The sequence below is a fragment of the Lynx canadensis genome, chromosome E1 (assembly GCF_007474595.2).
Source record: "Lynx canadensis isolate LIC74 chromosome E1, mLynCan4.pri.v2, whole genome shotgun sequence".
Classification (NCBI taxonomy): Eukaryota; Metazoa; Chordata; class Mammalia; order Carnivora; family Felidae; genus Lynx; species Lynx canadensis.
This window is the reverse complement of record NC_044316.2, coordinates 15,653,692-15,676,587: the sequence shown is the minus strand read 5'-3', so window position 1 is coordinate 15,676,587 and position 22,896 is coordinate 15,653,692. Positions and strand designations below refer to the sequence as shown.

The window sequence follows — 22,896 nt, the reverse complement described above, 5'->3', positions numbered from 1 at the left end:
ATACTTGACCTCCCAGAGGTGACATCAGTCTTGGAAAGTGCTGGACAGGGCAGCAACTTGAGCTGTCCTGCGTTGGCCCCTGTGTCACCTTCAGCATCTCCAGGGACCAGGCTAGCAGAGCCCTGCTGGCCTCAGCTGCTCCCATCGCCCCTCTGTGCTGAGGCAGCTCTCTGTGCCCGGCAGCCCGGAGCCATCCCTTCCCTGCACCCCCCTCCCCGGCCCCTGCTGAGGCCAGCAGACACCAGCCCAAAGCTCATTGTCCATTCCCAAACCTCCAGGTTGGCAAGAAACTGCCCCAGCAGGTTCCTGGCCTGGTGCCAGCCAAACAGAGCCTTTCTGGTTCACCTGTCCCTTTGGGGAGGTGCCTGGCAGGTAGGGGGCAATTTTTCAACCCCTCAAATCCCAGACTTTCTGTTCTTTCGCTGTGCGTGTGTGACTGGCAAAATCAAGAATCCGCCTCAGGAATTCTTTAGGCAGCTTTGCCTCTGGGGGCCTCTTGTATCTCCACGTCTGGTGGTACCCTCTGGGCAAGGGTGGCAGGCCAGCCAGGTGCTGAGCAGCTGAGCCGATTGGTGTCCGTGTGACCGCAGGGTGGCTCTGGCACTAGGGTACCCTGTGTGGCCAGGGATTTGGTCCTTTAGTTCCCGCTGTGTGACAAAGTATGTCAGTGTCACAGACACGAGGGTCTGCATGGCGGGACATTCATTCACCCTGCTGCGCCTGCCTAACTGTGCCCAGGCTGGTGGGTGAACAGGCGGGCCTGGAGGGCCAGGCCCTCTGCCCACTCCCCTTCTTTCCCCAGCTGCATTAACCTATTTTTTGCAGGGCAGGCGGCTCACTGCCAACCAGGGAGGGGACTGGGATCAGGCAGCAGCTTAGGTGGCATGGGGGAAGGGCGCCAGGTACCACCCAGCCTGGCAGGCGGGGTCGCCCATTAACTCCTCATCAACTTTGCCCTGAGGATTTGATGCTGTGGATGCCAAGACACCTGCGGCCCTCCTGCTCCCTTTTCACTAAAGATTTGTTAAAGGCTGGAGGGGGTGTATGTGACTTATGTGGGGACCCCTTGCTGGGGCTAAAGAATGTGTTCAGATGGGACAGTCCTAGTTAGTATTAACCTGTGGGGTCTCTGCACCTGCTGGAAGGGGCTTCCCTCTGGGTCCCAGGGGGCTGTGTTTGGGGTTGTTCGTATCCCCAAGGGGAGTTCTGGGGCTGAAGTCTCATTCTGGCCTCTGACTTGGCGGTTGGCGTGTGGTGCAAAGCGTTTAGCAGAGGAGACACGTGGCATTTGGGTTTGCGGGCTCCGCCAGGGCTCTCGGCACCGCTTCGCGTTTCTGCTTTCCTTTCCTTTCCTTTTTAATTTCTTGTTTGTTTTTTAATTTTGCACCTCAATCACACTACCAGAGATGAGGCTCAGCACCTGCTTTTCCTCCCATCGCACCTGCTCCTGGAGCCCTGGTTTGCACTTTGCAGGGAGAGAGGCTGAAGGAGGAGGCCCATCCCCCACCCCCTGAAGTATCCAAAGGTTTTAATGGGGTCACTTGTGGGAGCCATGGAGAAGCTAGCAGGCCCCCCATGAGGCAGAGGCCAAGCCAGAAGCATTGGGCAAGGGGCGGGGTGGGGGGGTTGCCTGGAGGTGGGGACTGAGGCTGAACTGGCAGGGCCCAGAGGATGCCGGGGAGGGGGGGGGCGGGTTGAGGACAGTTCTTGATGACTTTGGCTCTGCTTCAGGGGTTGCCACAGGGCGTTGGGAATTCCCTGCCTCAAAAGAACTTCTGCCAAGAAGCCAGAGGCCAGCAAGGTAAATGGAAGTGTTTCCTGCTGAACCCCAGAGTGTCTGTGATAGGGTTTGCTTCCCTCTATTTCTGGGGAGGGTCAGAGGTGTTGCCTGAGGAAGGACAGGATGGGAGCCCCCTTTGGGTCACTTGTCTGGGGAACCTTAGGGCTCAGGTCCTTCTCTTTGCCATCTTGACTGTGACCACAGGACAGCTCCTAGCCCCTCCCAGAGTCTGTCATTGAACTTGACAGTTCTTCCTAAGAGGTAGCACCAGGTACTGAAACCATGTGTATATCCCCGAGGCTCACACAGCCATCCCCTGGCTGTTCTAGGTGTGGAGGGTACAAGGGTGCTAGGCTATCAGATACAGGTACATCTTGGGCTCATTAACTGTATTTCATTATCTGGCTCTGGATGCCAAGAAAGATCTTGAAACCTTATGCAGTAGACATCTATCCTGCCCTGGCTGCCCACACACTGCCCTGCCCCTCGCCCCCTGCCCTGCCTCCTCTGCCATGTCTGCTAGAGGGAAGGGACCCGTGTCTATGTCTTAATCATTCACGTGCCCACTTGCACCCCTATGGTGATCCCTCAGCTGTAGGAAAGGGACAATAGTGCCTCTCCTTCAGGCTGGAGACCCCTGTGGCCAGCCCATTTACCCCCTGGGCTTCTGTGAGAGCCAGGATTGTGATCAGGCTGGCTGGAGAGTTAGCAAGGGGGAATGGAGTAACATCCCCACATTCTCACAGCCATGAAGCTTCTTTTTTTAAATTTTTTTTTTTTTTTCAACGTTTATTTATTTTTCGGACAGAGAGAGACAGAGCATGAACGGGGGAGGGGCAGAGAGAGAGGGAGACACAGAATCGGAAACAGGCTCCAGGCTCTGAGCCGTCAGCCCAGAGCCTGACGCGGGGCTCGAACTCCCGGACCGCGAGATCGTGACCTGGCTAAAGTCGGACGCTTAACCGACTGCGCCACCCAGGCGCCCCTCACAGCCATGAAGCTTCTTACAGCACTTGCTCACTGGGGCCATATGGGTGATCTCCTGACCTCCAGTGCCCCTACTTCTCCACTGAGCTGGCTCCCAAGAGGGCTATTTGATTCCACAGAGCAGGGGTCCTCAACTCTAAGAATCTGATGAAGGTTATGGAGCCCCCATCCAGACACAGAGCCACCCATATGCACAAATTGGATGCTGTTTTAGATACGGTTACAGATCCCAAGGTAGGAACCCCTACTCTAAGTGCACTTGGCAAGTGCTGTTTCTTTGCACCTGGGGAGGTTAGAAAGGGCACTGGCTCTCTCCAGCATCTCTGTGGTCCACAGGTGGCTTGGCCAGGCAGCCATGCTGGGCTTGGTGCCCCAGCTTTTAGATGGCCCCGGACCAGGGGGAGCTAAGCCTGCCAACCCAGGTGGTTCCTGAAAGGCCAAAGCTGTCAGAGCCCAGTGTTGCAGGAGTATCCAGAGGCAGCGAGGCCACAGGAGGGCAGACATTTTGGAAAGAGCCCAGAAACTTCTGCAGGAGCTAGTTTGGAGGAGTTGCCAGGCACTGGTCAGGGGGCACAAGTTTGGAAAGCCCTCTGCTGAGTGGCCTTGCCTGCCAGCTTCCCAAATTGTCGGGAGCTGGTCAGCAAGTACTGTCTTGGCTTCCTTTCTCCCTATCAGCTCATGCTGGGGACAGGAAAGATATTTGTGTTCTGACTGCTCCCTAGCATCCTAGAGGAACACCCATTCCCCCATGTCTGGAACCTGCCTGCCCAGTCCCTGGGAGGAACCAGAGTCAGTCCAGGATCCCACTGAGCTTTAGATTAAGGCCACCCCCGCTGCATTGTCTTTTGTCCCCAGGGTGAGCCTAGAGAGGTGGTAAGCCACCTTGGGAGCTTGCTGTTAGGATTCTTCTGCAGAGAGGCTGGGAGGGCCCTGTCATTCCACAGTGATTTCCTCAGCCAGGAGCTAGAACCTTCTCTGTCCTGGACAGTGATCCCAGCCAAGGTTGGTGCCTCAGATGGGCACAGCCAGAGCAGTGACAGCCACAGCTCTGCTTCCCATCACATGCCTGAAGCCTTGTTTGTGTCCTGGCCTCCTCCTTGGAGCACCCCGCCCCTCAGGCTCATGCGGCACAGGATGCCAGAGAGGGCACCAGGCTGGTGGGAGTCAAGAGGCCTTATTTTTCTAACTCTGAGCCTGCTGTCTTTACTGGCTGTGTGACCTTGGCCAAATCTCTTCACCTTTCTGATTCTCTGGCATCAGTATCATGAAGGAGCTGAACAGGATGATCTCCTAGATCCAGCTCATATGATGATTTTGGCCATGTCTCAAGATTCCTGTTCCTAAGTCTTAAACTCTCAACACGCTGGGAAAGTCTGGGTGGGAGAGGTCACAGGGCTGCCCCTGGGCCAAGGCCAGCCATTCACTGAACAAAGGAGCTGAGAGGTGAGCAGGAAACATGAGACTTCTTGACCCCTGTCCTAAAGGAGCCTTGGTGGAAAGGCATTGCTTTCTCTCCACCCCCCACATCCCATTTGATTCATTTTGTCTCTGAATATTGATGGGTGCCTTCCATGTACTGGGTGCTCAAAGAAGGCAGAGAACCTTTAATCTCATGGAACTTTCTGTCTACAGAGGGAGTCAGGCAATAAATGAGATCATTTCAGGCTGGACAAGTGCTGGGAAGAAAATAAAATTGGGTAATAGATTAGAGAGTAATGAGAAGGGAGAGGCCTTGCCTGAAGAGGTAATTTTGAACTAAGATTTTTTTTTTTTTTTTTTTTTTTTTTTTTTAGCGTTTGTTTATTTTGAGAGACAGCACAAGCAGGGGAGGGGCAGAGAGAGAGAATCCCAAGCAGTGTGATTCAGTGCAGAGCCTGACTTAGGGCTCAATCTCACCGCCTGATCATGACCTGAGCCAAAATCAAGAGTCAGATGCTTAACCAACTGAACCAGCCAGGTGCTCCTTGAACTAAGATTTAAATGACAAGAAGGATTCTGGAAAGATCCAGGATAGTGCATTCCAGGCAGAGGAACAGGCAAAGTGAAAACCCTGCGGCCGGGGTGGCCATAGCATGTTCAGAAGCAGACAGAGGCCACGGGAGAGTATAGGAGATCACCCTGGATGGAGGAGGCAGTGGCCAAATTGGGTAGGACCTTGCAGGCCATGATAAGGAGTTCAGCTTTTAATCTCAGCACAGTGGGAAGCCCCTGGGGAGCTTAAGCCTGCTTTTAGTGATGCAGACACATTTTGAGCACTTGCTGAGTACCAGGTCATTCCTAGCGGTAACGTGAGAGGTGATAACCTAAGAGGTGCTAATATTATCTAGTCTGTTTTACATGAGGAAACGGGCTCAGAGACTGACCCAGAGTGACCTGAGTGGCTTAGTCCAGGAGCCAGCACTTAAACTCGGCTCTCAGCCAGCATGCCGCCCTGCAAGGTGGAGGTCCAGAGCCCCGTGGGGGCCTATGACCGATCCTCAGTTGCCCGGTTGTCTGGGTGGTCATAGAACTCAAGGGGTCGGGGCCGGGTGCCCTGGATAGGGTGTCTTGCTGCTTGGGGACTTGCGGCCTGTGGGACCAGGGCAAGAGTGCACTGAGAGGCCCTTCGGAGCGGGCACAGGCAGCAGAATCACCAGGGCTACTCATTCTCACGAACAGGCTCTGTGCCCAGACTGCGTTCCTGGCCTGGGCAGGGAGGATGAGGTCAGCTTCAGAGTGGGACTTTCACAATGCTCACCGAAGCACTCTGAGTCCAGAGGGAGGCCACCGAGCCCGTGGTGGTCCGGCAGGCCCTTGGCCTTCCCATGGCAATTAGCATGAAACTTCCTGCTCAGGACCTCAGCCTCCCACTCCTGACTCTGGAGATGAGGCTGCTCTGGGCTGCCTCTGTGTTGTTTTGGCCGCAGCCAGTTCCTTTTCCCAAGAGCAACCCTGGCTTCATTACCCTGGTGCCCCCAATATGGCCCTGAGCCAAGGCAAGGCAACTTCCTGGCTGTTAGCCTGAGGCCCGGTTCTGGGGTGAAATGTCCAGGCTGTCTGGAGCAGGGAAGGCAGTGTGTACGGGCCAGCCCTGAGGAAGGCAGGGTCCCAGGGCTCTGGGAGAGATGCCCCCAGCCTTGGGGGTCTCCCGAGGCAGCCCAGGGTTGAGGGCAGGCTGAGCCACTGGAATGCAGACCGCTGGGGAAGGCAGGTCACAGTGGGTGCTATGAGGCTAACCTGGCTTCAATAAAAGCCTCATTCAGAGCTGCTAAACCCTTTCCATATGTGGGCCTCTAAGAACTTCAAAGTCCAGGGGGGCGGGGGAAAGGGAGGCAAGATCCTGGTGCCTTGCAGTACAGAGTCAGCACAAGCCTATCATGCAGCGGGCCTGGGAGAGGGTACCTTGACCCTGCAGGGTGAGTGCTGGAGGGGCACTCCAGCAACCTGTTTGGCCTAACGGTGGGGGAGTCAACCCCTGGGAAAACGGGGTGAGTTTCTGAGCCTGACCATGGTTTCCCCAGGCCCAGCTGCTGAGCTGGAAGCCAGGATATAGGCCCTGGCGTCCTCCTGCCACCCCTCCCTGCCTCTCTGCGAGCTTCTCTCAGAGCAGCCACGTTGACGGAATCCTCTAGTACCCTTCCCGAGAGGGAGGAGAGGCAGGCTTTGGCAGCTCCCTGGTTCCCCTGTTGCCAGCCTTACCATGCCTCTCACGCCTGTGGTCTGTCCCAATGACAGGCTGGCCTGGGTGTCCCAAGGGGACCCAGCCCAGAGCATGTGGACACACTTGGGGGAGGGCAGGAGAAAGCCAGCCCGGTACCGCCACCGTGGCCACCGGCCTGGGAGACACAGGAAATGTACTGCCGTCAGACAGGACACCTGGCTCAGGGCCTGGTCTCCACAGCCCAGCACTCGGCCTCTGGCAGGCATCCCCAGAAACACTGCCAGCCATCTCTACCTTCCATTCAGCACCCCGTTCACCTCTGAGGGTGACGAGTCCAGTATACTGGATTTGCTGTCCTTCTTGTTAAGAAGCACTTAGTTTTTATTAGCCCTACAAACGAGTCTGGCTTCGAGAGAAGTCCATGCCACCTCCCAGGACAGGCCCAGGATGCCAGGCTCCGGACTCAGAAAGCCAAGGGTAGAGCAGCGCTGGAGTGAAAGCAGAAGCGAGGCCCCCAGGGACAAGAGGTCAGGGATCGGCCAGGCTCCGCAGGGCCTCAGGGCTGTGCTGTGGAAATGACAGGGTGAGGTTCTGAGGAAAGGGACTCAGAGCCAAGGGGCTGTGGGGAGGGGGTGGGGGTGGGCCTCGGAGCCCCTGTGGTCCCTGGTGAATACTGTCTTCATGGGTCCTCGTCACCCAGTGAGCCCTTGTGTTACATCCCAAAGTAACACACCGATGGCTGCTCTGTGCCCCTTTGTCCCCCCCCCCCCCCGGGACTGTAGCTGTCAGTTCCATCTGGTTATCCCCACTGCCCGTAGACAGTGCGGTACCACCACAGGCCCCCTGTGAGGGCGTGTGGGAAGGGGCAGTGGCAGAAATCACCAGAAGGCTTTTGGGCGAGCTGCCTGGCTATGGGAGTGTGGCACTGTGGGAAGGCTGTGGGCCACCATCAGAAGGACTTGGGTTTGAACGTGGGCTATGTCACCCACCCAGGGGAGCAGCAGTGGGGACTCCAGACTCACTGGTGCCTCTGAAAGCCCCAGCACTGAGAGGTGGCCATGAACAGAGGGAAGGAGATCCACTGGGGTCACCTGCCCCAGGCTGGCGAGAAATGGGTTGGGAGGAAGGGGTTAGGCTTCTCAGAGGGGACCCTTGAGGATGTTCCTGCAGAACGAGTCACAGCCGCCATCCACAGGTCACCTAGGTGAGCTCAGAGCATCCTCCCCTGCCGTCCTGTCCTCCGATCCTGTCAGCGCCCCTGTGAGGCCGCTGGGGTTTCCTGGCCGAGATGTGAGGCAGGGAAGCAGCTACCCAACTACCTGCCACATTCACTCTGAGAATGTGCATCTCCGTCTCCTGAGCAGGAATGCAGGATTCCAAGCGCAGGAAGGATTTCAGTGCAGGTGACCTGGTAGTTCTCTTGTGGACATCCATCCCCAAGGTCAGCTGTCTTCTTGGCAGAGGTCTGAATGTGCAGCCATGACCCAACCTTTGCCTAAATGCAAAGGCAAACAACATAATTGAGGTGCTCCTGGTGGCTGTGTGTGGCCCGCTTGTTCATGACTTTCTCCCGGATGTCCTGTGGCTCATTTCTGTCTCCTGCCTGGGTCCCACCGTGGGGGAGCCCCAGCGGCATGTATATGACCTGTGGGGTGAAGGAGGAGTCCTCTGGGGGTCTCCCCCAGCCTGGCTCTTCACAGCCCCATCTGTCTCCCCCTCCTCAGGTGATCGGGCAGGCCCCAGGTACCCGCTCCCCAGGGCCATTGGGGGGGGGCATCTATCTGCTGGGACTGGCGGGTAAGTGGTCAGGTGTTCCTGTCTGCTCACATCCTGGGGGCTGGCTCTTCCGCCCCCGGCACTAATCTAATCAGGAAATAGCAGAGTCCACATTTCCCAGGGGTTATAAATAGCCACAGTAGTTCAGGCAGCATCATTTCTCTGGAAAATGTGCCACGTTCGTCTCCACTCCTCACCCTCCCTTCTCTGTATTTAAGTGATGTCCTGAAAATAGACTTGGTTTCTGGAGGCTGCTGGCCTGCTGGGAGACAGAACTTCATTGTCAAGACACCAAGGGGCTAGGCGGGCCTCCCTCGAGCATACCAGGGCCACACCTGCAAAGGGGATCCAGAATATGGCAGCGGTGGGGACTCACAGGAAGACACAGAAGTGCCACCTTCCTCAGACTTGGCCTCAGACAGGCTGGAGTGTGTGAAATGACAGCAAATGGTGCCAGCAGGCTGCAGAGGGACAGGGTCTCAGTGCCAGCAGGAATGCAGAAGGGAACTGAAGGCCTGGGGGTATCCAAGGAAGGCTAGAAGCAGGGCTAGAACTTGGCCTTAACATCAGGAGTTGCCTTTCCTGTGTCTCACATGCTCCCAGGAAAATGTAAGGTTGCTGCTTAGCAGCTAGAACGGAATTGATGGGGAGGGAGAGAATGGCTGAATTGTACTGGAGGCAGCCCTCCAGCACCCAGGCCTGCCTGTGGTGTCAGACCAGGCACCGGGAGGCCTAATGTCTCCTTTGTAAACAAATCACGGAAACAGCACATGTCTTGTTGCCGAGAGGCACAGACACCAGCTAGGTGCTTTACGCCTTATTTTGCAGGGTTAGCAGAGTAGGTAAGTCAGGGAGACTTGATTTTGTGCCTCGGCTCTCAGTTCCTCGGTGTGCGGTGCTGGGCAAGTTCCTTGCTCCCTTTAAGCCTCAGTGTCCTCATCTGTAAAATGGGGGCGGCTAAAAAAGGCTTAAACCCCACAGGCTTGTTATGATGATTGACTGAGATGCTGTGTGTGAAGGGTTTGTCATCCATCATGCCAGACTCCTAGAAAATGCTCAGAATGCATTAGTTCTGTTAGTATTTTCCGTAACAGTCCTCTGAGGTGCTATGGATGCCCCGTGAGGAAGTTGACGTTCAAGGAGGTTTAAGTGACTTGCCCAGATTCACACAGGTGAGTGGAAGAAGAACAGTCATTTGGACCCAGATAGTCCTGACTCTCAATCCCTGTGCATCCCCACTTGGCTGTGTCCAGATGCCACTCCAGGACCCAGGGAGGGACCACTGGCTCCCTAGTCCATGGCAACTGCCAGGAGGTGCCAGATCATGGGTGGTTAGAGCACAGGAGGGGCATTAGGTACCGGGACCATGGAATCGGCCTGAGGCGTATGCCGATGGCTGGAAAAACCAGAGTTAAAAGGTCCTGGTCTATCCAGATTGTGTGACCCAAGGGTGGTAGCCGCAGTTGACAAAGCACCGTTGAGCTCTCTACGCCAGGTGGCCACTGCTAGAGGATAGGGCTGGGGACAGACCCAGGCCCTATGTCCAAGAGCCAGCATTCTGGATGGCAGGAGGGAACGACAAGGGTCAGCCTGTGCTACAGGCCTGGTGAGGGTTTGAGATAAAAAAGGTTTAGGGAGAGGGAGGTTCCGGGGCTTCCTTTGGGACCCAGTAGGATGCTTGGCTCCAAATCTTCTGAAGTAACGAGACTGGACAACAGCCAGGCTTCCCTTGTGTGTTTGAGGAGGTGCTGGGGCAGAGTTGGGGAGCATGGGGGTTGCTCGGTCCTATCCACACTGCCCTTCCTCTGTCCTCTTCTCAATTCCATCTCTCCTCTGGGCAGGGAACCAATTGCTAGAGGCTGGGCCTGGACCAAAGCTGGCCCACATGCAGACCCTCCCCACCCCCCCACTGCCACCTGCCCGCAGCTGGTGTGGATGATAGAAGGTGCTGGAAGGACTTACTTGGAGCTATAGGAAGCTCCAGGGCCCAGCCCACTCCAGGCTGACCTGATCGTTTTCCTCTGTGGTGTGGGCCTGCTAGAACAGTGGTGTTCACACTGCTGCACACACACTCCTGAGGGTGCAGAGAGCTTTTCCAGGGGGTGTGTGGGCAGGGAGAGTTTTCAGAGCATCAGTCTGCAGACTCTCAACTCCCACAGGTGCTATTACCACAAAGCAATCTGCCTGAGAAAAGCCTTTCACCTTCGCCTCCCTTCCTCTGCTGGGGAGCCCAGGACTCACTGCAGAGCATAGCCCAGGGCACCAAGGCCCCCTGGGTGGCCAACAGCACGGGGCCTCTTGAAATGTAGGTGTAGGTGTTGAGAAAGTAAAAGACACTAAAGGCCCAGTTACAAGTCGGGTGCTTTCCACTTCTTTGCTTTCCACAAAACTGATGGAAATTGTCAGCTGAGACGTCATTTAAAATAAATCTTGGGGGGCGCCAGGGTGGCTCAGTCAGTTAAGCATCCGGCTCTTGATTTCAGCTCAGGTCAACATCTGATGTTCCTGAGATCGAGCCCCTGCGTAGGGATCTGCACTGACAGCGCGGGGCCTGCCTAGGATTCTCTTCCTGCCCCTCCCCCACGCGGCCTCGCTCCCTCGTTTGCACCTTCTCTCTCAAAAATAAAAATAAAAACAAAAACAAAATTTTTGATGATAGGTATATATGCAATTTAAAGCAAATGAGGAGGAAATAGCATAAAGAATCATATAATGTTGCTGTAATAAAACTATTTTCAGCCCCATCTAGTTATTTATATGAACAAGATGTTCCATCCTTTACATCTTTAAAAACAAACCCAGGGGCGCCTGGCTGGCTCAGTCGGAAGAGCGTGCGACTCTTGATCTCAGGGTCATGAATTGAAGCCCCATGTTGGGTGTAGAGCTTACAAAAAAAACAAGACACTTACACACACACATGCACACACAGAAGCAGTATTTGAGGCTGTACCCAGTTCCACCCTAGCAAAACATAACATTCACACACACACAGAAAAATGTTCTACCTGTCTCATGAAGAGATGCAGTCCCGTCAAAATAGTACTTTGCTACTGAATATTTATTAATAACTATTCGTAATGTGTTGGTTAGTTTTTTTATTGTGTGCTGCTAATCATTGTAATAACTAATCTAGGACATGTTTTGAATATTTGGAGCCTTGTGGCCCCAGGAAGTATTTCCTTGCCATTTGTACAGATATTTTTGTTGAAGCAACATGTAATAGAGTGAAGAATGAAAGCCTTTAAGACAGAAAAGTACAAACTAGGAGAAAATTCTTTAGGAGAAGTAGAATAACAACAAATCCAGGGAGAAAAAGAAACGACACAGGGTTTGTACGAGGGAAAGAAGAGCTTGTATTTTTTAAATAGATGACGGTGCATCAAATCACTGTGGTAACTGGATTCCACTGAATACATTGAAGAGAATCATGTAGCAGTTTGTGTTTTAAGATGTAAATATTTACATTATCCTGGAAGTTCTATCCTTTGCAACTATTGAAACTTGCTTTGGAAATACTCAGGTGTTGAGTTGAAAATGGGCCAGGGAGTGCATAGTTTTTTCAAGATGATTGTGTGGGTGCACAAGGAAAAACAGTTTGAAGGCCACTGAGAGAAACGGAGTCCTGTCCGATCCCCTGTGAGGAATATCTCTGAGCCTCCCCTGCTTTTTTGTTTGTTTGTTTTAATTTTTTTATGTTTATTCTTGAGAGAGAGAGACAGAGACAGAGCATGGGTTGGGGAGGGGCAGAGAGAGAGGCTGCGAACTGTCAGCACAGAGCCTGGTGGGGCTCGAACTCAGGAACCACAAGAATATGACCTGAGCCAAAGTCAGACGCTTAACCGACTCAGCCACTCAGGCGCCCCTGTTTTAATTTTTTTTTTTTTTTAAGTTTAACATTTATTCCAAGAGAGACACTGAGACAGGGGGAGTGGGGGAGGGGCAGAGACAGAGAATCCCAAGCAGGCTTTGCCAACACAGAGCCCGACTCGGGGCTCAAACTCACAAAACTGTGAGATCATGACCCGAGCCAGAACCAAGAGTTGGACGCTTAACCGACTGAGCCACCTAGGTGCCCCTGAGACTCCCCGGTTACCCCCACTTCCTGGGGCTCCAGCCCAATCTGGGGGGTTCCCCTGCAGGAGTGTTTTCTTCCTTGGGGGCCAGCTGCCCACCCACTGTTATCTCACTCAGTCTTCCCAACAATCTGGCAAGACAGGTTCTGCTACTGGCTGCTGCAGGGAACTGATGGCTTAGCCAAGGTTGAAACTTCCCAAGGTCACACACCTGGAAGCAGCAGAGCCAGGATTCAGACCCAGGCAGCCTGACTCCTGAGACGGACCCCCTAACCTCTCCCGCCTCCCACTCAGCACCTCCATGTGCACAGGCTACAGACCCTCCTGTCCACCCCAGTCCTGGTAGTTGAATAAGCTGCCTATTGTTTGTAAGCCTCGGTTTCTGATCTGTGAAGTGGGGTGTTAATACCCATCTCAGAGAGTGGTAGTGACTAACGAATGAGATGTGATGGGCCAGAGTGCCTACCAGTATGTCCTGGCTCCTTCACGGAGCAGGGGAGTCCTTTACTAGCCAGGACAGACAGGAGGGCCGGGGGCTGGAGCCTCCCTGAAGGGTTGATTTCAAGAGAAGCCTCAGGCCCCAGTTCTGCCTTCCTGACCATGTAGCCCTCGAATGAGCAGCTGCTGGCCAGCAGAGAGCTCTGGCTCGCCCCCGAGCTGCCATCTGCATCCCTCTCACTCATGTTCTCTTTCTTCCTTTCTCTGCAGTTGGATCCACAAACTGTAGAAACCAAGAACTGGCACACGGATGTGATTGAGATGAACGGGGTGAGCCCAGAGACACAGGAAATGTCTGCACAATGGGTGGGCCTCTGGCTGCTGTCCCCAGGGTGCCGTCTTACCCCCGTCCCCTCAGCCCGGCCCATTCCCCCCTACACTGCCGGCACCCTGCCCACTCCCACCCTGCAGGTGTTTCGGGGAGCCCTGGGTGGTGGATGTGGCCCCACGGGGAGGGGACCCCTGCATTCTGGAGGCACTCATGCCCCGGGGGACTTGTGCCTGCCGTACCCCCAACCAGATCAAAGTGGAATTCTCCATGAAGTTCACCAGCCGAGATATGAGCCTAAAGAGGACCCCGTCCAAAAAGCAGACTGGAGTCTTCGGCGTGAAGATCAGCGTGGTGACTAAGTAGGTGCCGCCTCCGGCGTATTGAGTGCTGGCATGAGTGCCCGGGGCCCCTGCCAGCCCCCGTCAGCCCCTAGTCAGTCACCCTCCAGCTCAGTGGATGGCCAGTTTGGAGGCCGAAAGTGGCCCGCAGAGGTCTATCTCCATCTTCCCCAGTGCTTTAGAGATCAACAAGCCAGCATTTGAGCACTGGGAGATTGTCTGTGAGACTCCCAGGCTGTCAGCTTCTTGTAATGAACGAGAGGCTGTGACCACTGAGGCTTGGCAGCAGCGGGCTGGACTCCAAGGGGTGGCTGCCCCTCGGGAAGGGGGACGCGCCCTTCTGCCCACCACCTCCTGTCTCCCCTTCCCAGGACCTGAGGACCTGAGTCCTCAGTGGACTCCCTGTTGGTCCCCTGTAAGCATTTGAACCTGAGATCTGTGCTCTAAGGAACATTCTTTTCTCAGAGTCTTTGGGCTTCTCTCCCAAGCCTTCCTCCTGCCTTTGTCCCTTGCCGTCCCTCAGCAGGCAGGCCTCGGGCTGGCTGGGTGGGGTGTGGGTGGCACAGCCTCTTAGCCCTTTCTTGGGCCCCATCCCTGACGCCAGAGGCTAGTGCCCTCCAAGGCCAAGGTGTGCAGAGTTGGGGCTACCCATAGCCATCACGGGGAGGCCCTCTACCACCCCCTCCCCTCCCCTCCCCACCAGGCGGGAGCGCTCCAAGGTGCCCTACATCGTGCGGCAGTGTGTGGAGGAGGTGGAGAAGAGGGGCATCGAGGAGGTCGGCATCTACCGGATATCAGGGGTGGCCACTGACATCCAGGCGCTGAAGACCGTCTTTGATGCCAGTGAGTCTGGTAGGCCCCACCTGGGCAGTGGTGGGCAGAGGGCACTCTGAGAGGCTCAGCCACCTGCTAGGGGAGCCTAGAAGAACTGGAAGCCTTCTCCACAGAGAGGCCCCAAGTAGCTGATGGCAGAGGAGCCTTGGTCTGTGAATCACAGTCCAATGTGGCACGTGGTGGGTCATCTCTGAGTCTCTAAAGCAAGGACTCCACCTGTATTTTCTTGTGATCCTCCTCCCCTCCAATCTGTTATCCATTGCCATAGGTGAGGAAGAGGATTGGGATCCTTGGCTCAGAGAGGCCAAGTCGCTTGCTCGGGATCGCCCAGCTTGTAGGTTTTGAGCCTGACTGAAACTCAGATCTTTCTTACTCCAGTGTTCCTGGCTTTCTTGCCAGCTCCCTGGTGACTGGTGGGCTGTAAGGAATCTAAAGGGCTTTAAGCCTGAACTGGCTGGCCCGGGCCCCCCCTTTGCTGTCTCCAGAGCCCTGAGCACCCTTTTGGAGGGGCATTGCTCCCCTAGCCCCGTAAACTCCTCAGTGGTGGGTCCTGACCTTTCTGATTCTTCTTTCCTTCATCTTGTTGGTTCACACTGCAGTAGTCAGGAAACCTGAACTGGCCGGGCAGTGCTGATTCCATGAGAGCTGAGGTGGGGCCTGTGTTCAGGAAGCCTGGGGTGAGGGGCTGGGGATGTGCTGGCATGGCTCCTCTGTGCAACCTGGAAGCTGAGGCTTCGTCAGAACATGATTTTAGGTGTAAAAAATGTGCAGTGCCTTCCAGAGAGAGGCTTAGCAGTGGGGAGATTCCAAAGAGGGTGTCTGACATGTGGTGTGAATGTGGCTCCAAAACTCTGGATGGTGAACTGTGCTCCCCTCCTACCCCCACCCCGGGACTGAGTCACAGACCACCTGTGGGCACTACCTACATTCCTGCCCTTCCTGGGGAGACCAGAGCAGACACAGAGTGGGTGGGGGGCTCCCCTGGCCGTGTTGTGTGGGACAGAACAGGCCCACCCGCCCGGCTGAGGACTATGTGGAAGAGAGGGGCTCAGGCCACCACAGACCTGACTGAGCACTTCCTCTGCAGATAACAAGGACATCCTACTGATGCTGAGCGACATGGACATCAATGCCATCGCCGGCACCCTCAAGCTCTACTTCCGGGAGCTGCCCGAGCCCCTCCTCACAGACCGACTTTACCCAGCCTTCATGGAGGGCATTGGTGAGGTTCTGGGGGACCCGAGGGCTGGGCTGAGCCAGACTTCCCTGACTGCAAAGTGAGGACCAAGAGATCCGTGGCTTCCCTTGCTTGTTGGTCTGCCCAGTGCTCTGGGGCTGCGTGACCGAGTGGCCCAAAGGGTGAGGTGTGACCTGCTGGGGCCTGATCCAGAGGTGGACCCTCACTCACTTGTCCCTCTCCCCTCTTGCCCCTGTGGGCTGCCCTCTGTGCTTCCTCCTTGAATACTGACCTCCTTGCTGGAAAGCCAGGCATCCGGGGAAATGTGCCCTGAGGTGGGTGGTCAGGGCCAGCATCCCAGAGCCAAGGACAAGCCTGGCTGGAGTGCACTTGAGATGGCTGGAACCCAGCCTTCCAGAGGAGCACTCGCTCGCTCTCACTGATGCCATGGGTGGGTGGAGGCTGAGGGCCTCAGCCAGCAGGGCTCCAGCCTCCACCCACCCAGGCGAATCCAGGCCTGGGAGCATCCCTCCTGCCTTCTCCCTCACTCTTCCCTCCTGCCTCCTGATTCCTCCCTCCTCTCTCCTACCACTTCCCTCCTCCCTCCTACCTCCTCACTCTTCCCTCCTCCCTCCTGCCTTCTCCCTCCTGCATCCTTCAGGAGCAGATCAGGGCTTCAGCCATGGCAGGAAGTGAAGAGGCCCACGGAAGGGAAGGCTGTTCACTGCCGTGCTCTAGCATCAGAGGCAGTTGAAAGAGAGGAAACATTCGTGCCAGTATCATCATTCTTTAAACTTAGCCTTCTAGATCAGGCATGGGGAATGGCAAGAGCCGTAGAGGCCCATGTGGTAAGGGGAGGAAGGGTGCCTGCTCCCGACCAGCCTACCTCCTGACTGAGTTACAGGTCATGGGTGGGGGCTTCTGTAGGAACTAGCTGTTAATAGCCCACCCTTGGGAAGATACCAGGCCCTTCCTTTCCTACAGGGTCTGCTCCCCTCAGGGGAGCACAGCATCCCAGGCTCTCCCTCAGGGTCCCATAGCCTCCTGACCACGGGGGCGCTGGCTCGGGCCTGCCCGCCTGGGAGCTGAGCTCCAGCCTCGCCCTGCTTTCCCCCCAGCCCTGTCAGACCCTGCTGCCAAGGAAAACTGCATGATGCACCTGCTCCGCACCCTGCCCGACCCCAACCTCATCACCTTCCTCTTCTTGCTGGAACACTTGAAAAGGTAATGAGCAGGGGCCCAATTGGGGGAGGGAGCAGGGAGCCCAGGGCAGGCCCCTGCTGGGGAGGACACATCTACTGGGGGAGACCACCTTTCTCAGCTCTTCCTCATGGGTGCTGGCCTCTGCTGGGCCATCCCTAACAGGGTGAGGGTTTGCTTTTCAAACTCTTGCCCTCAAATTCTTCTGTTTTGAGAAATACTTGGGTCCTAATAGTGACCTCAGGTATGGGCCATAGACTGTTTAGAAAGGCAGGGTCAGAGCCAGGGACTGTAGATGGATTTTGCAATTAGTGGTCATTCAGTCACCATAACATTTTTTAAATGGAATGGAACAGACAGCATAGGGCACGCTGTGGGCAGTAAGCGTGCATGTTGTGGTTCTGTTCGGTTACACGCGGTCACGTGTTCTGGGTTCGGATGTAAAGTGTGTTTGTTGTGGGTCACAGTCAAAAAAGTTTGAAATGCACTGGTCTTGACCCACACCTCACCTAACAGGGAAACCGAGCCCCAGTCCACAGGGATTTGCTTGGGGTTAGCAACAACTCTGTCCTTAGAATGCACGTCCCCAGTCCTAAACTAAGTTCCGCCCCCACCCCACCCCCACCATCTCCCCTGCCCTTTCTGTAGTCGGCTCTAACCGGGAGCTGCTGAAGTTGATGCTTGCAAAGTTCCGAACTGAAACCAGCCCTCACGGTGTCCCCGCCATTCGCCTTTGAGCCCAGCACTGGTCCAGGTGTAAGTGGGGACAAAAAGTGTCCTGGTGTCCCTTAAATCTGTTTGTCACCCAGGACCAGGGAGCTCCTGAGTTGGGGCCATGCCGAGGGCCGGCTCCTCCCTGAACTCAGCTCTAGCCCTCAGGCCCAGGCTCCGGGCTGCAGCTCAGCCAGGCCAGCTCTGGAGGGCCAGCAGAGACCTGGAAACGCCTGGGGCTGCTGTCTTGTTTTTCCCATTATGAGACATTTTCCCTCTGGTTTGGCCAGGACCGAAGCCCCAACCAGTTCCCATAGTTTGGCGAGCACTGTGGGGAGGACACACAGAGGAGGAGTGGGAAGGGAAAATTCATTAGGTTTTCCACCCTGGGAACTGGGCACAGTCTGTTCCCACATCTGGGCCCCTGGCTGGTGTGTGTGTGTGTGTGTGTGTGTGTGTGTGTGTGTGTGTGTGTTGAGGGGGCTGGGCCAGCCGCACAGCTGCCTCCTGGCATGGCAGTGTTTGCCCGTTTCCAAAGCAGTCAGCATGTGCATTGTGGCTCTTGCCCAGAGGCTGGGAATGATGGTATAGTTGGGAGCTGGGAGGAGGCACTGCTCAGGGAGGGAGGCCCAGCGCCTCTTTGATGCGTTGGGTGGTACTGGGTCTGCCAGTACCATGGGTGGCAGCCCCTGCTGCCACTCAGGGGAAGTTTCCACAGAGCATGAGGCCTCTTATGCAAGAGAGGCAGAGAACGATCAAAGGGAGGCAACTCCGGGGTCCCATGAGGAAGACCCTTCTGGAAAGGCATGGGAGGAGAGCCCCTGGGCTCCGTCTGGGATTAGGGGGTTCTTGCCACAGCACAGCCAAAGAACCTCAGGTCTAGTGAGTGACTGCTGCCAGAGCACTGGCTCCCTACCTCTGGCCCCTGCCACTGCCCCACACACTGTGGCTCTTCCTCTGGGCCATGCACTCCAGCCTCACCGATCACAGGTAGAGCACAGAGTGGTGAGGAGCACTGGCTCTGGAGGCAGACTGCGCGGGGTCACATCCCAGCTCTACTACTTACTAGCTGTGTGACCTCAGGCAAGTCACTTAACTCCTCTGCCCTTTGGTTTTTTCATCTGTATGCTGGAGATGATGATAGTTCCTGCCCAAAGGACCGTTAGGAGTATGAGTTACTATAAAGTTCTTGAATCTGTAATGTCATCAAGGGAGTTGGGGTAGGCTCTGGCAGTTTACCATCAAGGGGTGGCCCACGAGCTAGAATCTAATACAGGAATGTGCAGGGACATAGCTGGAGACTTGGTCCATTGGCTTAGTCCCTCCATCCCAAGAGGTCCCCACCCTTAGGAGAGGGAGGCTAGTACCCACCTTCTGGGAATCCCTCCAGTTCTAGCTCGGGCCAACGGTCTGGAGCTCTGAGCAGCTGCTGAGAAATGACTTCTTTTTTCTCCCCTGCCCCAACCCTTTCAGGGTTGCTGAGAAGGAACCCATCAACAAAATGTCCCTTCACAACCTGGCTACTGTGTTTGGCCCCACGTTACTGAGACCCTCAGAAGTGGAGAGCAAAGCACACCTCACGTCGGCTGCAGACATCTGGTCCCATGACGTCATGGCACAGGTACCGCCAGCACCGCCCGGAACTGGAATGGTAGAGGCGGGCGACCAGCTTCCCCTGGGGGGCGGGGAGAACAGCTCAGAGTCCCACACCCCTTCCCTCCTTAGCAACGGGGTAGGTGGTCTGCGGAATGTCACCAGGGAGGCAGGGCTCGGGACCAGCATGACAAAAAAAAAGGCTGAGCCTAGACCAGGGGCCCAGACAGGCTCAGGGGCACAGGAAACATCCAGGGGTCTTGTCCTCATGTGTGGAAGCTCTAGGATTGCTTCTAGGGTCGGAAGCTTCCCTGGAATCCCTACAGGATTCAGGGCAGAGTCCAGTCTGGAGACAGGGCTGCCCAGCCAAAGCCAACCTCTGGAGCAGGTTGGAAGCTTCTGACTGAGGTTGGGGAAGTGGCCCCAGGCTCCCTGACCCTCTGTCCTGCAGTGCCCTCTGCTGCTGCCAATAGGCAGGCACAGCTGGGCTTCCAGGGAGGCCAAGCGGCCTGAGGGCAGGGAGGGGAGCGGCACAGAGGAGGGACCGTTTCTTCTCAACAGATCAGAAGGCTGGGAGGACGGGGACCCAGCCTGAGTCTTCCCTGTCCCCCCACAGGTCCAGGTCCTCCTCTACTACCTGCAGCACCCCCCCATTTCCTTCGCAGAACTGAAGCGGAACACACTGTACTTCTCTACCGATGTGTAGCCCAAGGTGGGATCAGCTGTGGGGGCGGCCCGAGCCAGCCCCTCCAGCCGGGGGACCCAACACAGACTTGAAAGACTACAATAGAAAACTCCCAAACCCAGCACTCCAGACTCCAAGGGACACAGATTTCCAAGAACTGGAATATGTGCATCTTTCGTGCCACCTTGTACAAAGCCAGCTGACCCAGCCCCCAGCCTCACCACCATGCCCCGGGCCCCGCCCTCTGTACCTCTAGTTGTGTCTAATGCCCCGTGCTGTTCAGGAATTGTTTTATGTCTATTTGTCATGCAGAAATGGTAGTGACCGACCCAGTATGGGCATACAGACAGCCTGCTTTGTTCTTTCATTTCCTCCAACACTTTCTTTCCTCCTGAGTCCAGTCCAAGGGCTTTTATTTTGCGCTCTGTAACCACTGCCAGCTTATCCTCTCTTGGCCCTGCTCCCAGATTGCAGTCTCCTGGCAGCCTCTCCTCGGGTTTCCTCCACCCTCTACTTCCTCCCAGCCTGCCCACATGCATGTGCAGCCTTGGTTTTTGCTCCATCACTTTGAAAGTTGAGGAGACCCCGGGTGGCGGTGGCGGTGGTGGCTTGTCAAAGGCTGCCGCTTGCTGCCCCCCGCCCCCAGCCTTTTCCTTGTCCTCTACCTGTGGAAGCACACCTGCTTTGCCTTGCTGCCTGTGCAAATGTTGGACAAGGGGACAGACTCACACTAATCCTCAGCTTAGCACAGAGCTGGAGAGCAGATTTCTGGAATTTTCCACCTGACAATCTCCATTTCTGGGGTTTATCTGTTCTGTCTCCTGCCTACTTTCACTGAGGCATCTTTCACTGTTTCTTCTGCTTTTCAGTTCCTTTTCCCCTGGTGTTCTATTTCCTTTGAGTGTAGAGACTCAGAAGTGACCCAATATTAAGAGAGCCGGAGGGTCAGGAATCAGGGGAGGCGGGAGGCGGGCCGCTGAGGAAACAAGACAGGTTGAACATTTGGAGGGGTGCCATGTAGCACCAGGTGCCCCGAGTTGGGGGGAAGTGGCTCTCAGCAACAAGGAATTATAGTGGCTTTTGTAGTGGAGCCAGGTCTCTAGGGGGGCAACTAATATGGCTGAAGCAGGTATCTAGAAACACGCAGGCTCCATCCAGGAGGCAGTCCTTCCTGGCGCCTCTCGTACCTTGCGGTACCTTTGCCTTAGATTTTACACATCCTCCACAGCCAAGCACTGCCACAGGGCAGCCCCCGAGGCCGTGTGTCCCCCAGGGCCTAGGAAACACAGGCAGGGTCCAGGTCCAGCAGTAGCCAGTCATCCTGGTGCTGCCTCCCTCCCCACCCACAGCTTCTAGATGCAGCCTTTTGGGTGAACTCTAGGCAACTCCAGAAGTGGGGAGGAATGAGGAGTCATGGGCAGCTGCCTCTTTTGGGACTGGGATTTGCTGGGGACTTTCATTGTTGACACTCTTCCCCAGAGCAGAGGATCAGCAGGTTCTGTTCCCAGCTCGGAGACCCCTTTCTCCACACTGAAAGGACTGAGAGGTATCTCCTCCCACCTGAGCAGTAGCTGCCGGCATGTGGCAGGTGGCTTCGGAGAACACTCCTAGGCTTGAGCTGTAGTACACGGCTCTCTGGCTCCATGTGGCAGAGAAGTAGAGAACGGTTCCCTTAGATTGTGCTCAGGGCGGAGTTTTAAAGAAGGGTTTGCTGGACCTAAAGGTAGAACATTTGCTCAGTGAGAGGCAGGGAGGGCCCTTTCTGATCTTGTTTACACCTGTTGCCCAATCTTGGGCAGAACGGTACACATTCTGTGCACATCAGAGGAAAGAAATGCCTAACAGGAGGGAAATACATAGCTGCCTGTTAGCGGTTCAGCGAGGAGCCCTGCTCCCTGGGACAAGAGATGGAGAAAGAACACCATTTGAGTCTAAAGATCCCAGCTTGTGACCATCCCAGGAGTCTCTGCACTCAGGAGTTGGTGGCTTCTGCTTCCAAAAGCCATTAATTAATGGTAATGAACTGGAGGACCAGTTAGAGCTAGTTACAGCCAAAAAATGGGTGCCAAGAGACATTTGCTTCTCAGCATCAGGTAGCCACCACACCCCCCAAACTTGCTTAAGCAACTTGAGAACCGGAGGAAGGCTGCAGGGGCTGAGGAATGCAAAAGGCTCAGAATATTTATAAATTCCACCCCCAGGGTGGGGAGGGGCAGGTACCAGACATGGACTAAGTTGCATCAAGGAAGTAGCCCATGGGTTCTCCTGAGAGTCAGGGACCGTGCAGCCCAGAATCCCCAGCCACTGTGCCCAGCCGGGCAGGCTGTGCCAACAGGAGCCCAGCTGACAGGCTGCAGGAATCCCAGTATGCCCATCCCTGCTGGCAATGGCTGTGGGCGGCCAGTTTTTGCTGATACAGGTAGGATGGGAACCTTCATTAATATTTCACTTTAAGTTGGTAAGGATATATTTTTTTTGGTCTATGTTCTGTTTCAACCTATGTAGATTATTATAAATTGATGTAAACCACGTGAGAGGAAAATGTTAATAAAAAAAATGCAAAGCCCCAACATTTGCACACAACCCAGCCCTGTGGTGTGGACATTTGTATACTCAGTAGTCCAGGGAAGACCACCAATCTAAACATTTTAACTCCTCCAGCTGCATCCAGATGGGAGCTCCCAGGAATCTGTGCACCTAGTCAACTTCCCTTGAGCTCCTCTTCAGCCTACAGGGACTGTGGCACCTTGGGGGGAGGTGAGCCCAGCCCCCTCTGTGTGCTTCACAGAGGTCTCAGGTCAGTCACTAACCAATTCCTTTCATGAAGGACAAAGGCCCCAACAACCTGGACATCAGTGTACCTCCAATAGATGGCAGAAAGTTGTCCATCCCAGGGGAGTTTTCTTATTTTATGTAAACTCTTCTCTACATTTTCCTTGGAAGTGGGCGTCTTTGGGGCAGCCTTTTGGCCTAGTCTGATTGTTGGAGAGGCTGGATCCTCTAGGGGGCCCCGTCTCCCTTTAGGAGAGCCAGTGGGGTTAATATAGGTTCCTACCAGCCTAAGCCATTGGACACTATGTTTATTCTGGAGATCAGGAACAGATGTCTCTGAAAATTGGTGTTTGGTTTATGAGCTCATACTGACTCCTTAGCCATCTAAAACAGGAAACTATTCATCTCCTTTCTTGATTGAATAGTCAATGTGGACAATGCTTGGCTTATTGAAGTGATGGCTGCTGACAGCCTAGGGCTCATCTGTCCAAGGCGGTCATGAAAGCAGCATTTCTTGTCCTCATTTGGCGTATCTGACCCTACTTTCTGGACCGGCTGGTA

The 22,896-nt window shown here is 55.2% G+C and overlaps 1 protein-coding gene across 4 annotated transcripts in view; it reads left to right on the top strand.

Annotated features, from left to right (window-relative positions):
* Positions 1-22,451, top strand: part of ABR (ABR activator of RhoGEF and GTPase) — a 185,770-nt gene extending 163,319 nt beyond the window's left edge. For all 4 annotated transcript variants that reach the window (XM_030296602.1, XM_030296601.1, XM_030296604.1 and 1 more), the window contains 7 exons: positions 12,965-13,024; positions 13,275-13,384; positions 14,067-14,206; positions 15,285-15,419; positions 16,493-16,598; positions 18,759-18,906; positions 19,495-22,451. In XM_030296602.1, the coding sequence (XP_030152462.1) occupies positions 12,965-13,024; positions 13,275-13,384; positions 14,067-14,206; positions 15,285-15,419; positions 16,493-16,598; positions 18,759-18,906; positions 19,495-19,584 (789 nt within the window). In that variant the 3' untranslated portion in view covers positions 19,585-22,451. The remainder of the gene's footprint in view (positions 1-12,964; positions 13,025-13,274; positions 13,385-14,066; positions 14,207-15,284; positions 15,420-16,492; positions 16,599-18,758; positions 18,907-19,494) is intronic.
* The last annotated feature ends 445 nt before the right edge of the window (positions 22,452-22,896 follow it).